Source organism: Anopheles coustani, chromosome 3 (genome assembly GCF_943734705.1).
Source record: "Anopheles coustani chromosome 3, idAnoCousDA_361_x.2, whole genome shotgun sequence".
NCBI classification, from domain to species: Eukaryota; Metazoa; Arthropoda; class Insecta; order Diptera; family Culicidae; genus Anopheles; species Anopheles coustani.
The window spans coordinates 92,945,147-92,961,304 of NC_071288.1; the positions used below are offsets into that span (position 1 = coordinate 92,945,147).

Here is a 16,158-nt window from a genome sequence, read left to right on the forward strand (position 1 = left end):
TTTAGAATTTCATTTTATTAGAACCCAATTATCAACTTCATCTTAAATAAACAATTTGTTAAAGCTTTCCTTATTTTAATGTGTAATAATATTATTATGTTTAGCTTTAACTATAAATAGCTTTCTATCAAGTCTGTTGCTCCAAATGTTACACTGGCCGCGATAAGATAACCAAACCCATACGCGCCCACTGTTATCGAGGCCGGAATTCCACAAACACACCCTTTTCGCTGTTTATTCCAACCATTTGCTTTGCCAACCGCAGCGGCACTTGGGTGTTTGGTGTTTTTTCGAACGTAAACTGCATCAGCATGTGGTAGATGATGGCCTTAACCTCCATGAGAGCAAACCGAGATCCTATGCAGTTTCTTGGACCGATCCCGAAAGGAAGGTAGGCCCCAGGATGGATTTTATCACGATTTTCCGGACTGAACCGTTCCGGGTTGAACTTATCCGGATTGGGGAAGTACTGTGGATCGCGATGAAGACCAAAGATTGGAATGAATGCGATAGTACCCTTGTCCATGGTGAACCGTAGACCCTCGCCATCATCCAGCACGTAATTCCGGACGCACATGCGATCCGTACCGGGAGCAGGAGGCCACAGGCGTAACGTCTCTGACACCACCATGTCCATGTACTGCATCTTCTGCACGGCATCGTACGTCAGTGGCCCTCCACCGAGCGATTCTTGCGTTTGACGGATCTCCTCGTACAGTTTATCCTGTACATCACGGTTGACGGTCAACTCGTGCATCAGAAACATCAAGCTGGTAGATACGGCATCGAAGCCGGCAAGGAAAAAGATCACACACTGCGCCACCATGTCAATCTCGGACAACTGCATACCCTTGCCGACTTGCACCCGACCCACTTCTGACTCCTCGACGGTCGCAAAGCCTTTCACTTCTTCCTCTTCGTGCTTTTCCGTCTGATGCTTCAGTGCTCCCTTACGGGCCTGCATTAACAGGTGCACCATGTCAGGGCGAACGATTCCATGAGCATCTCGCGTCCGCACCGTCTCCCGGATGATCTCCGTGAAGTACTCCCTTGGTTCACGTTCAAACAGATCCGCTCCCAACCAACCCATCAACTTCGGTACTATCTGAAACCCGAATATTTTGAACGCGACGCTCGGACGCTGGAAGTCCATTAACTTCTTGCCGTTCTGGTAGAAGTCGTTCTCCGTGTTGCTCAGCGAGTCCACCTTAATGCCGAACGCACAAGTCGCTATAACATCGTTCGCAAAGCGGGTAAACACATCCTTCATCTCGTGCTCCTGTGGTCCGCCTTTGTTGCGCACTTCGTTCTGATAAAACTTCACCATATTCTCGCAACATTCACCGACCAGGTCGAACATCTGCCGCATCTTACTTCCGGTGAAGGCAGGACTAAGAGTGGCCCTCATGTCACGCCACTTTTGATCGTTGAGGGCGATCAGAGTCTTGCTAAACAAAGCTTCAGGGTGGCTGTTTTCTATATTTCCAAACGAAGGCCGGTGGTTGACGAAGTAATCGAAATCCTTTACGCCAATCCGCTTGATCAGTTCCGGATCGCGAATAAAGAATGTCGGCCTCGCCATGTCCTGCACGCCGAAAACTCTAACATAAACGAGATCACCAGAAAAGCATTGAATTAGTCCGAGTGGCGTCTTTCAACTTATCGTTGCGTGTGATCATGAAACTAAATTATCTTCATAAAATTTGTACAACAAATCAGTAACGATGCAAAACTTACTTCGCCGTCGGGTACTTTTTATAGTTGTCGATAATCCAATCATTGAATGATATTTTTTTCGTCATCAAACGGAACGAACTCTTAAACAACTCCTTTCCCTTCAGCACCGGTATGGGCTTATCGTTGAAGTAGTTGCTATACTTTGTCACAATTCGGTAGACGTAGTACACAATCGCCAGCAGCGGCACCAGATACACCAGAACACTCATTTTAGAGCTTTAGCTGAGAGTCGCTTCACTTTAGCGGCGAATCACATCAATCACTTCGCAGGACCGTCGGAACCGGTTGTGGCTTCACGTTGACACTGAAACGGCGACGCCCTCGCGAAATACTTTTTATAGTGGCCCCGGGAGGTATGTAACGCGGGCTTTTCTGTGGTAGTGAGATTAGATAGCCCAAATATGGAATTGCAGGCGTTTGTGCGGAAAACAACCCACCTTATGACTCATACAGGCACCCAACATGACATGCATATTTTATAAAAGATCGTTAGATGGCGTAGAAACGGAGTGGGTGTTGGGGGGTGGTCGCCAATGTTGACTGTGGGGATGAGCCGTGCTGATGCTGATATTCAAACACAAATAGAAACCGATCACATATTGAGACAAAATTGTCTTCGAAAATTTTGTGATTTATTGATGTTTTCTAATCCGGAATGATTCATTATGATGTTGATCTATCATAGAACTATTTCCATCAACTGTCCATTGCATCTTTTTATTTTACCATAAGTCAATGACCCTCCGCCGAGCCTGTTCCTTCGATTTGCAAATTGAATCATATCAGTCTGTGCCATACATCTCGATTGGGAGCCAACTCATAAGCCACGAACTTTAGACTGGAGGAAACCGTGGTGAATGCGGAGAGGAGATGAATAACACATTACGTAACCCATTCATAATTTACCTTGAACCAGACCCACTTCGAACTTTCCGACAATAGATCAGACAAGAATGTTTGGTAATGCATTTGTTTTGTTCTTTTATATTTAATGAAAATTTTTACTAATGGCTATCATTTGAGTCTGTATTTGTGAATCTGATGTTATTTTACGGGAATCGATTACTATGCGACTGTTGTTTTGCCTTTACCACTATGTTATTCATTGACGCAACCTACGAATTGGTTATAACTGCACTTAGGACTTAGTAAAGAACATCTTATTGTTCAGCTGTCAGTTGAGAACTTTTTATTTAACAATCCCGTGAACCTTAAATCATCTATACTTAGTTGTCCTCCATATAATTGCAACTAATATCAGCTACAGCTACTTTCCAATGGATGTTCTGAGGGTGTGTATTAAAATAGAAAATAGTAACTCACCAATTATTGCTAAACTTGCCCGCTAATCGCTGAAAACGATGGTACTTGTTTTGGCCTCACACAGACTTAGCGAAATAAAACGAGGCCTGCTGTGTCGTTTTTATATTGACATACAGCTCGACTAAATAAACCGCTCGCAACCAGCATCAAGCCAACAGAGTTTGACCAAAATGACTAGCAAATAATCCAATTGATTAAATTACTCTTACTCAGGGGTCGACACAATTTCGCAAAAGGGGCCGAATTATTAATCAAAGCATAAAAACCTTAAGGGGCTAGATACTCCAGACGATATTCAATGACTTAAATAATCTGTATTGGGAAGAAACGTAATATCGCCAATCTTTTATGAGCATATTCAACCTTTCATATTTCGTCGCATCCAAGTGTTCCTCTTGGCTTGGAAATTGCCGACTCCTGATCTAAACAGACGATATTTCTTACTAGAACCAGGAATTGTTGCAGAAAATCGTTACACAGTAAAAGACGGAGGCTGAGGTGAACGTGGTGTTTTATTTTACAACATATTTATAAAAGTTTTACAGTTCAATGTACATTCACTGCATCACTGTTAATACATTGGTATTAACATCATTGGTGCATACGGCGGTATGCAGCAGTATTCACTATAGACATGTTTAATATTATTTTTGAAAACAATTCTTCAATGTTTTCGTGGCCGCAGTTCTACATGCACTCCCTTCTCACTGCGCATTCCTGCAAACCCTTTGCCCAACTGGAGTGGCACCTGAGTGTTTGATGTTTTCTCGAACGTGAACTCTATCAGCATGTAGTAGATGATAGCCTTAACTTCCATGAGGGCAAAGCGGGATCCAATACAATTTCTGGGTCCGATTCCGAATGGAAGGTAAGTGCTGGGATTAATTTTGTCTCGATTTTCCGGACTGAAACGCTCCGGATCAAACTTATACGGATTTGGATAGTATTTCGGATCGTGGTGTAGGCCAGCGATGGGAAAGAACACAGCCGTGCCTTTGTCGATGGTGAATTTCAGATTCTCCCCATCATCTACCACGTAGTCCCGGACGCACAATCGATCGGTGGAAGGAGCCGGTGACCACATACGCAAGGATTCTGATATGACCATGTCCATGTATTGCATCTTTTGGACGGCATCGTAGGTCAGTGGACCTCCTCCTAGCAAAGCCTTTGTCTGACGTATCTCCTCGTACAGCTTATCTTGTACCTCCCGGTTGATTGTCAACTCGTACGCCAAGAACGTCAAACAGGTAGAAATGGTATCGAATCCGGCGAGGAAAAAGATGAGACATTGGGCCACCATCTCCGCCTCTGACATACCCATTCCTTTGCCGACTTGAACTTGGCCCACTTCAGATTCTTCGACAGTTGCGAATCCTTTGACTTCCTCTTCCTCCTTGGTATCCTTTTGATTTTTCAATGCTCCCTTACGGGCCTGCATCAACAGATTCACCATGTCGTGTCGGACGATTCCATGAGCATCTCGCGTTCGCACCGTATCCTTGATAATCTCGGTAAAATACTTGTTCTGTTCACGATCAAACAAATCCAGTCCCAACCATGCCATCAACTTCGGTGCCAGTCGGAAGCCAAATACTTTCACCATGACAATCGGCCTCTGGAACATCATCATTTTCCTACCGTTCTCGTAAAAGTCATTATCGGCATTACGCAGAGAGTCCACTTTTATGCCAAATGCACACGTTGCGATAACATCATTCGCGAACCGAGTAAACACATCTTTCATTTCGTGCTCCTGTGAACCACCTTTAGTGCGCACTTCGTCCTTATAAAACTTCACCATATTCTCACAACATTCACCAACCAGTTCGAACATCTGCCGCATCTTACTTCCGGTGAAAGCAGGACTAAGGGTGGCCCTCATATCACGCCACTTTTGATCGTTGAGGGCGATCAGTGTTTTATTGAACAACGAGTGCGAGTTGGTGACTTCGGAATCGCCGAAAATCGGTCGATGGTTGACAAAGTAATCAAAATCCTTGACGCCGATTCGCTTGATCAGCTCTGGATCGCGAACGACGAACACCGGTTTCGTTAGATCGTGCATTCCAAACACTCTGTACGGAGATAAATTGAAAACAAATTGGATCATATAATAGCATTCTGCAATTAAAAGGACCTTTTTTACGCAACACTTACTTCACCAGCGGATACTTGTTATAGATTTCGATGATCCACTCATGAAAAGATGTTTTTTTCGTCATCAACCGACCAGAGCTTCCGAAGAGAGGCTGCACCGCCATGGAAGGTATCGGCTTATCGTGGAAGTATTTATTATCCTTTGTAAGGTAATAGTAGACGGTGTACAGGATCGTCAAAAATGACAAAAGGTACACCAGATCGATCTCCATATTGCAAATGTATGGATATGACCAATATTATTTCAAAGTAAAAGGTGCTTCCTCTATTGCTCTGTTGTTAGTTACTGATCTCACTCACTCTGGCAAATGTTACAATCCAACTGAATGGTGTTGATCACGGGAGAGGTCTTTTATAGCGCAATTTCAACCGGGGCCATCGTGTTAATGTTCCACACAATTCGGGCATAGAGTGATAAGAATTTTTCATAGAGGGGAGTGAATAAGCAAAAATTTAATGTCAGTGATTCTCAACCTACACGAAATAAATTACCTCACTGCGCTCAATGAACTATTATAACCTGAACAACGTTCAACAACAATTTCTAGATAACATCTTATTTTCCTTATCTTCTCACTTAGCAAACGAGTGAAACCAAAAAGATTTTGTGAACCACTGCCGCAGTCTAACGACCAAACAATGTAAAGTTAAAAAAGGGGTTTGCGATGATGACAAGCAGATTAGTCCATCCGATGAAGCTGGTAAATTCATACAACGACGCACACGATGCAGCAACTAGCAAAGCCGGTCGAAAAGCGAATATTGAACAGTCAATCAGCAATCTTTGATGCCCCCACTCAAGCCTGTGCTTATATTTATTACAACCGCTACGGATGCGTATTCGTGTTTGTGATATAAGTAGCACGTGTTGAAATGTGGGAGTATGTAAAAAATTGAAGAAATCCCTTCAATCTTTTCGATGTACTTCTTTAAATTGGTAGATTCCTCAAAATAAAAGATAACGCAATTTGTGTTCTTATCTTAGCTGATAGTAGTCACAAGAAGAAAAAATAACTTATCAACACCAATGTCGCACTTGACAGGCCAAATGATTCCCTACCAGCTACGTTTACATCTTTTAGAACAGTTAAAGGTTGTCCCGATAGCTTATGACAAATTGATATTTTTTTTCAAAATATCAGGGATCAATTAGAAGGTTACTAACTCAAGCTTTTTCATTTTTGCATTATCATTTCATAATTTGTTTTATTTACCGTTTATATTTACAATAACATTGTACCGATTGTACAACACTTCAATGTTTTCGTGGCCGCAGTTCTACATAGACTCCCTTCTCACTGCGCATTCCTGCAAAGCCTTTGCCCAACTGTAATGGCACCTGAGTGTTTGGTGTTTTCTCGAACGTAAACTCCATCAGCATGTAGTAGATGATAGCCTTAACTTCCATGAGGGCAAAGCGAGATCCAATACAATTTCTCGGTCCGATTCCGAATGGAAGGTACGTGCTAGGATTAATTTTATCACGATTTTCTGGACTGAAACGCTCCGGATCAAACTTTTCTGGGTTCGGGAAATATTGAGGATCGTGGTGAAGGCCAGCGATGGGAATGAACACACACGTTCCCTTGTCGATGGTGAACCGCAAGCGCTCCCCATCATCTACCACGTAGTCCCGCACACACTCCCGATCGGTAGAAGGAACTGGTGACCACATACGCAGGGCTTCTGATATGACCATGTCCATGTACTGCATCTTTTGCACGGCATCGTAGGTCAGTGGACCACCTCCGAGGGAGACTTTTGTTTCGCTTATCTCCTCGTACAGTTTATCCTGCACATCACGATTTAGAGTCAACTCGTACGCCAGGAATGTCAAACAGGTGGAAACGGTATCGAATCCAGCGAGGAAAAAGATAAGACATTGGGCCACCATCTCCGTCTCTGACATCTCCATTCCTTTACCGACTTGAACTTGGCCCACTTCCGATTCCTCGACGGTGGCGAATCCTTTGACTTCATCCTCATCTTTACCTTCCTTCTGATGTTTCAATGCTCCCTTACGGGCCTGCATCAAAAGGTTCACCATGTCCGGTCGGACTATGCCTTGGGCGTCTCGCGTTTGCACCGTCTCCCGGATGATCTGCATAAAGAAGCTGTTCTGTTCGCGATCGATTAGATCAAGACCTAACCATGCCATCAGCTTCGGCACCAACCGGAAACAGATCAGTTTCACAATAACGATCGGTCGCTGCAACATCATCATCTTGTTGGCCATCATGTAAAAATTGTTTTCGGCATTACGTAAGCTATCAACCTGAATCCCGAACGCACACGTAGCAATTACGTCATTGGCGTATCGCGTAAACATATCTTTCATCTCGTATTCCTGTGGACCACCTTTAGTACGCACTTCGTCCTTATAGAACTTCACCATATTCTCACAACATTCGCCAACCAGTTCGAACATCTGCCGCATCTTACTTCCGGTAAAAGCAGGACTAAGGGTGGCCCTCATATCGCGCCACTTTTGATCTTTCAGCGCAACAAGCATTCTACCAAACAGGGCTTGAGGGTTGCTGTTTTCGGTATTACCGGCAATCTGTCGGTGGTTGACGAAGTAATCGAAATCCTTGACGCCAATGCGCTTGATCAGCTCTGGATCGCGAACGACAAAAACGGGGGTTGTAAGATCGTGCATCCCAAAGACTCTGATGAAACAATCACGAAAATTGAGGAGACATTTCAGTTGCAATGTATGCACATCATTGATCGGAGATGATATGGTTTTCACTTAGCACTTACTTCACCAGCGGATACTTGTTGTAGATTTCGATGATCCACTCATGTAACGAGGTCTTTTTCTTCATCAACCGACCGGAGCTCCCAAACAGAGGCTCCACCGCCATGGAAGGTATCGGCTTATCATGGAAGTATTTATTATCCTTTGTGATGTAGCAGTAGACGGCGTAAAGGATCATCACCAACGGTACGAGATACAACAGATCGACCCCCATTTTTTTCAAATTTACGGCACCTTTCTTCTGCTCGAAACACTTTCACTTTTGTTTCTGGTAAAGGTTTCTACGATGAACTTAACATTGATCTCGTTTTTACTACCGACACCGCAGCCTCGCGCAACAGCCTTAGGTACTCTTATCGTGTACTTTTGCTATTTATCTACCAGAGATACGCGAGACACTGGAACAGCACTAGTCTTTTCACATTTTTAACTGTTGTTGTTGGATGATTTTTATAGAGACTTTGAGCCTTTCGGCTACATTCGCCTCTTAGAAAATTCTTAACTGAAGCGGTGTTGTACCCAGTATTGACTTTTTATAGGTTTGGACCACGAGCCAATTTTTACTCTTCGTAGGTTCATGTATGGGTGAGATAAGTCACCAAGCATGTAGGAAGAATTTACTCTGTTGGGGCAAAAGGTTGAAGAAAAGGGACAAGATGTTCCACAGTTCACAACAAAAAACTGGTTTGCGGGGGGTGTACCGCAATTTTTCCTTTGAAACCGTTGAAGAAGTTTTAACCTTTAACTGGTTAGATTTACAACCGCCTACCTGGGTAAGTTTTGCCCTTTTATTTTGCAATTACTTCGAATTGAACAGTTGTATCGACTCGAAATTCCTGGAATGCCTCTAGCAACATGTTTGCTATCGTTCTGCCGAAAACAGACTTTTTATTTTTATTCTAAGTTTTTTTTTACACCATTTTTCGATTTTTACCCCATAAATCTACAACCGCCTACCCGGGTAAGTCATATGTTTTGTACGAGAGTTTACATTTTGCTGTACCAAGACAAACCACCAGCAGGTGAAAGGAGGTGCCACTCGGTTTTTCCTTCAACGCAGCTTTCAAAATTCATTGAAAACAATCCTAATTTAACTGAGACACACTATAAAAGACTGTTTTGCAACAACTCCCCGAACAATTAGTAATGATTGCATTGCGGCATCCAAGCATACTAGGTGAACTTTCAACATTTGCTACACAAAATACCTAATAATTTATCAATTGCAAGAAAACCACGATGCAACGGGTTGCAATTAAACACAAAGGAATTTGTTATTGTGTGAAACAAAATGATCGAATTTATGTACATGAGCTAAGCTTTAAATTGCTAAGGCTTAAATTTAAGATGTAACTATGCATAATGAAAACTTTCCTCCAGATATGCCACTGGATTTACAGAGGAACATGAACATTTCCAAAACGTAAAATTTAATAGAAAAATATTTCTAAATCTTTGAAATTTCAATGTATAAGCAAAAATGTAGGAAGGCACCAAGAAATGTCGTACTTGGCAGGACAAATGCTTCCCAACCAGCTGCATTTATATCTTTTAGAACAGTTAAAGGTTGTCCCGATAGCTTATGACAAATTGATTTTTTTTTAAATATCAGAGGTCAAAGAAAAGGTAACTAACTCAAGCTTTTTCATTTTTGCATTATCATTTCATAATTTGTTTTATTTACCATTTATATTTACAATAAGATTGTGCCGATTGTACAACAACACTTCAATGTTTTCGTGGCCGCAGTTCTACATAGACTCCCTTCTCACTGCGCATCCCTGCAAAGCCTTTACCCAACTGGAGTGGCACCTGAGTGTTTGATGTTTTCTCGAACGTGAACTCCATCAGCATGTAGTAGATGATAGCTTTAACTTCCATGAGGGCAAAGCGAGATCCAATACAATTTCTGGGTCCGATTCCGAATGGAAGGTACGTACAAGGATCAATTTTATCTCGATTTTCCGGACTGAAACGCTCCGGGTCAAACTTATAAGGATTTGGATAATATTTCGGATCGTGGTGTAGGCCAGCGATGGGGAAGAACACAGCCGTGCCTTTGTCGATGGTGAATTTCAGATTCTCTCCATCATCTACCACATAGTCCCGGACACACAATCGATCCGTAGATGGAGCTGGTGACCACATACGCAAGGATTCCGAGACAACCATGTCCATGTATTGCATCTTTTGGACGGCATCGTAAGTCAGTGGACCCCCTCCAAGCGATGCCTTTGTCTGACGTATCTCATCGTACAGCTTATCTTGTACCTCCCGGTTGAGTGTCAACTCGTACGTCAAAAACGTCAAACAGGTAGAAACGGTATCGAATCCGGCTAGGAAAAAGATAACACATTGGGCCACCATCTCCGCCTCTGACATCTCCATTCCTTTGCTGACTTGAACCCGGCCCACTTCAGATTCTTCGACAGTTGCGAACCCTTTAACTTCCTCTTCCTCCTTGGTATCCTTTTGATTTTTCAATGCTCCCTTACGGGCCTGCATCAACAGATTCACCATGTCGTGTCGGACGATTCCATGAGCATCTCGCGTTCGCACCGTATCCTTGATAATCTCGGTGAAATACTTGTTCTGTTCACGATCAAACAAATCTAGTCCCAACCATGCCATCAATTTCGGTGCCAGTCGGAAGCCAAATACTTTTACCAGCACAATCGGCCTCTGGAACATCATCATTTTCCTACCGTTCTCGTAGAAGTCATTATCAGCGTTACGCAGAGAGTCCACTTTGATGCCAAATGCACACGTTGCGATAACATCATTCGCGAACCGAGTAAACACATTCTTCATCTCATACTCCTGTGGGCCACCTTTAGTGCGCACTTCGTCCTTATAAAACTTCACCATATTCTCACAACATTCACCAACCAGTTCGAACATCTGCCGCATCTTACTTCCGGTGAAGGCAGGACTAAGAGTGGCCCTCATGTCACGCCACTTTTGATCGTTAAGGGAAACCAATGTTTTACTGAAGAGCGAGTGCGAGTTGTTGTTTTCGGAACTACCGAAAATCGGACGATGGTTGATAAAGTATTCAAAATCCTTGACGCCGATTCGCTTGATCAGCTCTGGATCGCGAACGACGAACACCGGTGTCGTTAGATCGTGCATTCCAAACACTCTGTACGGAGATAAATTGAAAACAAATTATCTTAATCTTATAGCATTCTGAGAAAAGGACTTTTTTAACACAATACTTACTTCACCAGCGGATACTTGTTGTAGATTTCGATCATCCATTCATGGAACGAAGTCTTTTTCTTCATCAACCGACCGGAGCTCCCAAACAGAGGCTCCACTGCCATGGAAGGTATCGGCTTATCGTGGAAGTATTTATTATCCTTTGTAAGGTAATAGTAGACGGTGTACAGGATCGTCAATAATGACAACAGGTACACCAAATCGATCTCCATGTTTCAAATGTGTGTATATGACCAATTATTTCAATGTACAAGCTCTTTCCTCTATTGCTCTGTTGTTAGTTACTGATTCCACTCACTCTGGCAAAGTTTACAACCCAACTGAATGGTGTTGATAACGGGAGAGGTCTTTTATAGCGCATTTCAACCGGGGCCAACGTGTTAATGTTCCACACAATTCGGACAGAGAGTGGCAAGAATTTTGCATGATGGGAAGTGAGAGAGCCAAAATTGAATGCCAGCGATTCTCAACCTGTGCCAAATTTACTACGCCATCAATTCAAAGGAAACACTAGAACCTCACCATAATTCGACAACCGTAGAAACAATCATCCATATTTAACAACATCTTACTTGACTTATCTGCCATGAAAGAAACAAAAAGAGGTTGTGAACCTCTGCCTAACCAATTTAAATAGAGTATAAAAATGCGATGATGACAAGCAGATTTGTCCATCCGATGGTGTTGGTAAATTAATACAACGGCGCACATGACGCAGCATCTAGCAAAACCGTTATTAAAAGCAAATATTATATGGAAGCTTATTCGTAAAGCTGCAAAATTAGTGGCACGTATTGAAATTGAAATTTGGGAATAAATAAAACGTAAAAGAAAGTCGTTCAATCTATTCGATGCACTTCTTCAAATAGATTGCTTCTACTTTTGTTGAGTTTCTCAAAGTAAGCGATAAGGCAATTGTTGTCCTTATCTTAGCTGATGGAAGTCACAAGAACCACAATCAACTTATCAGCACAGAGCGTCGTATTTTGCACGCAAAATGCTTCCTTACCAGTTCTGAGTTTTTTGCTACTTCTATCGTTTTCAATTTTTATAATAGTTCAAGGTTGTCCCGATACCGTATGATAAATTGTAACTGCTTCAAACTTTTCATTCGTCAAAGAGAAGGAAACATACACATCATTTTTCATCATTCTAATATCATTTCATAATTTATTTTGTTTAAAACTATAATAGGAAACTGATTGCATAACAATACTTTAATGTTTTCGTGGCCGCAGTTCTACATGCACTCCCTTCTCACTGCGCATCCCTGCAAAACCTTTGGCCAACTGTAGTGGCACCTGAGTGTTTGATGTTTTCTCGAACGTGAAATCCATCAGCATGTAGTAGATGATCGCTTTAACCTCCATGAGGGCAAAGCGAGATCCAATACAATTTCTCGGTCCGATTCCGAATGGAAGGTACGTGCTAGGATTAATTTTATCGCGATTTTCCGGACTGAAACGCTCCGGATCAAACTTTTCCGGGTTCGGGAAATATTGTGGATCGTGATGAAGGCCGGCGATGGGAATGAACACACAGGTTCCCTTGTCGATGGTGAACCGTAAGCGCTCCCCATCATCTACCACGTAGTCCCGCACGCACTCCCGATCGGTAGAAGGAGCCGGTGCCCACATACGTAGGGCTTCTGAGATGACCATGTCCATGTATTGCATCTTTTGCACGGCATCGTAGGTCAGTGGACCACCTCCGAGGGAGACTTTTGTTTCGCGTATCTCCTCGTACAGCTTATCCTGCACATCACGATTTAGAGTCAACTCGTACGCCAGGAATGTCAAACAGGTGGAAACGGTATCGAATCCAGCGAGGAAAAAGATGAGACATTGGGCCACCATCTCCGTCTCTGACATCTCCAATCCTTTACCAACTTGAACTTGGCCCACTTCCGATTCCTCGACGGTGGCGAATCCTTTGACTTCATCCTCATCTTTACCTTCCTTCTGATGTTTCAAGGCTCCCTTGCGGGCCTGCATCAAAAGGTTCACCATGTCCGGTCGGACTATACCTTGGGCGTCTCTCGTTTGCACCGTCTCCCGGATGATCTGCATAAAGAAGCTGTTCTGTTCGCGATCGAATAGATCAAGACCTAACCAGGCCATCAGCTTCGGCACCAGCCGGAAACAGATCAGTTTCACCATAACGATCGGTCGCTGCAACATCATCATCTTCTTGGCCATCATGTAAAAATTGTTTTCGGCATTACGTAAGCTATCAACCTGAATCCCGAACGCACACGTAGCAATTACGTCATTGGCGTATCGCGTAAACATATCTTTCATCTCGTATTCCTGTGGGCCACCTTTAGTGCGCATTTCGTCCTTATAAAACTTCACCATATTCTCACAACATTGACCAACCAGTTCGAACATCTGCCGCATCTTACTTCCGGTAAAAGCAGGACTAAGGGTGGCCCTCATATCACGCCATTTTTGATCTTTCAGCGCAAGAAGCGTTCTACCAAACAGGGCTTGAGGGTTGCTGTTTTCGGTATTACCGAATACCTGTCGGTGGTTGACGAAGTAATCGAAATCCTTGACGCCAATGCGCTTGATCAGCTCCGGATCGCGAACGACGAAAATGGGGGTTGTAAGATCGTGCATCCCAAAGACTCTGATAAAACAATCAAGAATATTGAGGAGACATTTCAGTTGCAATTTATGCACATCATTGATCGGAGATGATATGGTTTTCACTTAGCACTTACTTCACCAGCGGATACTTGTTGTAGATTTCGACGATCCATTCATGGAACGAGGTCTTTTTCTTCATCAACCGACCGGAGCTTCCAAACAGAGGCTCCACTGCCATGGAAGGTATCGGCTTATCGTGGAAGTATTTATTATCCTTTGTGATGTAGCAGTAGAGGGCGTAAAGGATCATCACCAACGGTACGAGATACAACAGATCGATCCCCATTTTTTTTCAAATTTACGGCACCTTTCTTCTGCTCTAAACACTTTCACTTTTGGCTCTGGTAATGGTTTCTACGATGAACTTAACATTGACCTCGTTTTTACCACCGACACCGCAGCCTCGCGCAACAGCCTTAGGTACTCTTATCGTGTACTTTTGCTATTTACCTACCAGAGATACGCGAGACACTGGAACAGCACTAGTCTTTTCAAATTCTTAACTGAAGCGGTGTTGTGCCCAGTATTGGCTTTTTATAGGTTGTTGGACCGCGAACCAGTTTTTACTCTTCGTACGTTCATGTATGGGTGAGATAAGTCACCAAGCATGTAGGAAGAATACACTCTGATGGGGCAAAAGGTTGAAGAAAAGGAACAAGATGTTCCACAATTCATAACAAAAAACTGGTTTGCGGGGGGTGTACCGCAATTTTTCCTTTGAAGCCGTTTAAGAAGTTTTAGTCCTTTGCTCCCGTTAGTAAGTTTTAGTTAAACTCGGAAAATAACATTTAAGAAAAATTCACTTATATTCAAAGGGTGTTTTTTTTTTTTGTAGAATTATGATCAAACAATTACCAAAGTGTTTTACGTATATCAGGAATCGCAAAACCAATCGTAAGACTATTTATTTGTTACCCGTTCGTGCAATGTTATTCCCCCCGTTTTAAAATATCTGCAATAGCATTAAATTATACTACATGAAACTCAAATTCAAAAATACACTAGAACTAAAACCAATAAATACGATTTGCAATCATCACTACTGGTCGCGAGTTCTTATCTAAATATGTTTTTCTTATTGGTTTTTAGTTGAACGACGAAGATATTCAGTTATCATATCAAAGCCTTTATCAGCACGGTTATCGTGTTCTCAACAATGCAATTGCCTACCCCTCATAGAGTAAATTAAAATATTTGTTATGTGTACTGAAGCCATTAAATAAAGTTTTCTGCTATTGAAGGGCTTTTACTTATAATCGCATGACAACAATCGTTTAAAAAAGGACGTATTGAGCACTAACATAATCCCCACAACTAAATTCACCTGAAGGGGTGAAAAGCCCCCCATCGTAGCATAAAGTAAATAAAATAGAAAACCGGCGCGATACTTACAGCACGTTGTGCACTTGTGTGGTATTGATGAACTCACCGGATTTCCGTGACACGGTGCCCAGACAGAACACAAACACAAAGTACCAACATACTGCAAACTGCAATTACATACGAGTTCAGTCGATCGTGCGTACGCTCTCTCCGCAACTTCTTATGTTAGAAAAAAAACCTACCTATGCATAGAAGAGAAGAAATGTAATGAAGAGAAAAAACAGAGAGCCAGAGAGCGTGCATAAATTGGTACAGTGTGTGTAAATCCGCCGTCCGACGCAGGGGTGTCAAACTCAATCGATTTCCGCAGTAGCATAAAATATGCTGCAGCTGCTTGACGGATAGATGCATGATGCATTATGCTACCAATTCAATTAAAAAATAAATAATTGCTCGAAGAAATTACAAATCTTTCGAAGTCCTACAACGGAAACCTTGTAATTTATGCTTCGAACGATCGATAAGTAAAACAAATCACACCTTCTATAGATCATTTGAACCTTACTTATAGAGTGAACAACCTTTTTCAATCTTCCAAGTATTGAGGCTAAACGTTATACATCAATCAACTCGATCAACGCGAAGATCGCGGAATCCGCGACAATGTCAGATGTCTTGAGAAAAAGAGCAACCACCAACACTCGATCGCTCGGGCGTCTTCGACACAGTCTGCAGAGAGCCATCGCTCTATGCACGGTTCGCTATCTCTGTGTTGGTGGTGGAGTAGCTGCGGCGCAAAGAAGAGGTAGGTTGGAAACCACCGCGAAGCAACAGCAGCAAACCTGAAGAAACCAAAAACTGCGCTGCCTAGGAAATGGTAAAAGGGCAAACAAACACAGCCGCGGCCAGTCGCAACCAGTCCGTCCGACCGTTCCGTTCCGTTCCGCGTGCGGGTGCGATCGCGTCTCGCGTGTAGCCTTC

At 42.9% G+C, this 16,158-nt stretch overlaps 4 protein-coding genes across 4 annotated transcripts; all 4 read right to left on the reverse strand.

The window, feature by feature from the left end:
* Nucleotides 1–193: 193 nt before the first annotated feature.
* LOC131269670 (uncharacterized) lies at nt 194–8,195 on the reverse strand. The gene is made up of 6 exons (XM_058272157.1): nt 7,984–8,195; nt 6,488–7,889; nt 5,221–5,360; nt 3,786–5,138; nt 1,738–1,953; nt 194–1,601 (listed from the first exon to the last, which is right to left on the reverse strand). Exons 1-6 carry the CDS (start codon nt 8,193–8,195, stop codon nt 194–196), a joined length of 4,731 nt encoding a protein of 1,576 aa, XP_058128140.1.
* LOC131271813 (probable cytochrome P450 9f2) lies at nt 3,655–5,432 on the reverse strand. Its single transcript, XM_058273365.1, has 2 exons — nt 5,221–5,432; nt 3,655–5,138 (listed from the first exon to the last, which is right to left on the reverse strand). Exons 1-2 carry the CDS (start codon nt 5,430–5,432, stop codon nt 3,725–3,727), a joined length of 1,626 nt encoding a protein of 541 aa, XP_058129348.1. The 3' UTR covers nt 3,655–3,724.
* A 1,514-nt stretch (nt 8,196–9,709) lies between the features above and the next one.
* Nucleotides 9,710–11,415, reverse strand: LOC131269678 (probable cytochrome P450 9f2). The gene is made up of 2 exons (XM_058272168.1): nt 11,204–11,415; nt 9,710–11,123 (listed from the first exon to the last, which is right to left on the reverse strand). Exons 1-2 carry the CDS (start codon nt 11,413–11,415, stop codon nt 9,710–9,712), a joined length of 1,626 nt encoding a protein of 541 aa, XP_058128151.1.
* Nucleotides 11,416–12,420: 1,005 nt separating this feature from the next.
* Nucleotides 12,421–14,140, reverse strand: LOC131269689 (probable cytochrome P450 9f2). The gene is made up of 2 exons (XM_058272179.1): nt 13,929–14,140; nt 12,421–13,834 (listed from the first exon to the last, which is right to left on the reverse strand). The coding sequence occupies exons 1-2, from the start codon at nt 14,138–14,140 to the stop codon at nt 12,421–12,423; spliced, it is 1,626 nt and encodes a 541-aa protein (XP_058128162.1).
* Nucleotides 14,141–16,158: the final 2,018 nt, after the last annotated feature.

Excerpts from the sequence above, each read along its gene's own strand:
- LOC131269670 (XM_058272157.1), bottom strand. The coding sequence starts at position 8,195 with ATGGGGGTCGATCTGTTGTATCTCGTACCGTTGGTGATGATCCTTTAC. Across the intron at positions 5,361-6,487 it reads TCTATGTAGAACTGCGGCCA|GATAATAAATACTTCCACGA; the intron begins CGAAAACATTGA and ends TACCTTACAAAG. Across the intron at positions 1,602-1,737 it reads AAAAAGTACCCGACGGCGAA|AGTTTTCGGCGTGCAGGACA; the intron begins GTAAGTTTTGCA and ends CGTTTATGTTAG.
- LOC131269678 (XM_058272168.1), bottom strand. The coding sequence starts at position 11,415 with ATGGAGATCGATTTGGTGTACCTGTTGTCATTATTGACGATCCTGTAC. Across the intron at positions 11,124-11,203 it reads AACAAGTATCCGCTGGTGAA|AGTGTTTGGAATGCACGATC; the intron begins GTAAGTATTGTG and ends ATCTCCGTACAG.
- LOC131271813 (XM_058273365.1), bottom strand. The coding sequence starts at position 5,432 with ATGGAGATCGATCTGGTGTACCTTTTGTCATTTTTGACGATCCTGTAC. Across the intron at positions 5,139-5,220 it reads AACAAGTATCCGCTGGTGAA|AGTGTTTGGAATGCACGATC; the intron begins GTAAGTGTTGCG and ends ATCTCCGTACAG.
- LOC131269689 (XM_058272179.1), bottom strand. The coding sequence starts at position 14,140 with ATGGGGATCGATCTGTTGTATCTCGTACCGTTGGTGATGATCCTTTAC. Across the intron at positions 13,835-13,928 it reads AACAAGTATCCGCTGGTGAA|AGTCTTTGGGATGCACGATC; the intron begins GTAAGTGCTAAG and ends TTGTTTTATCAG.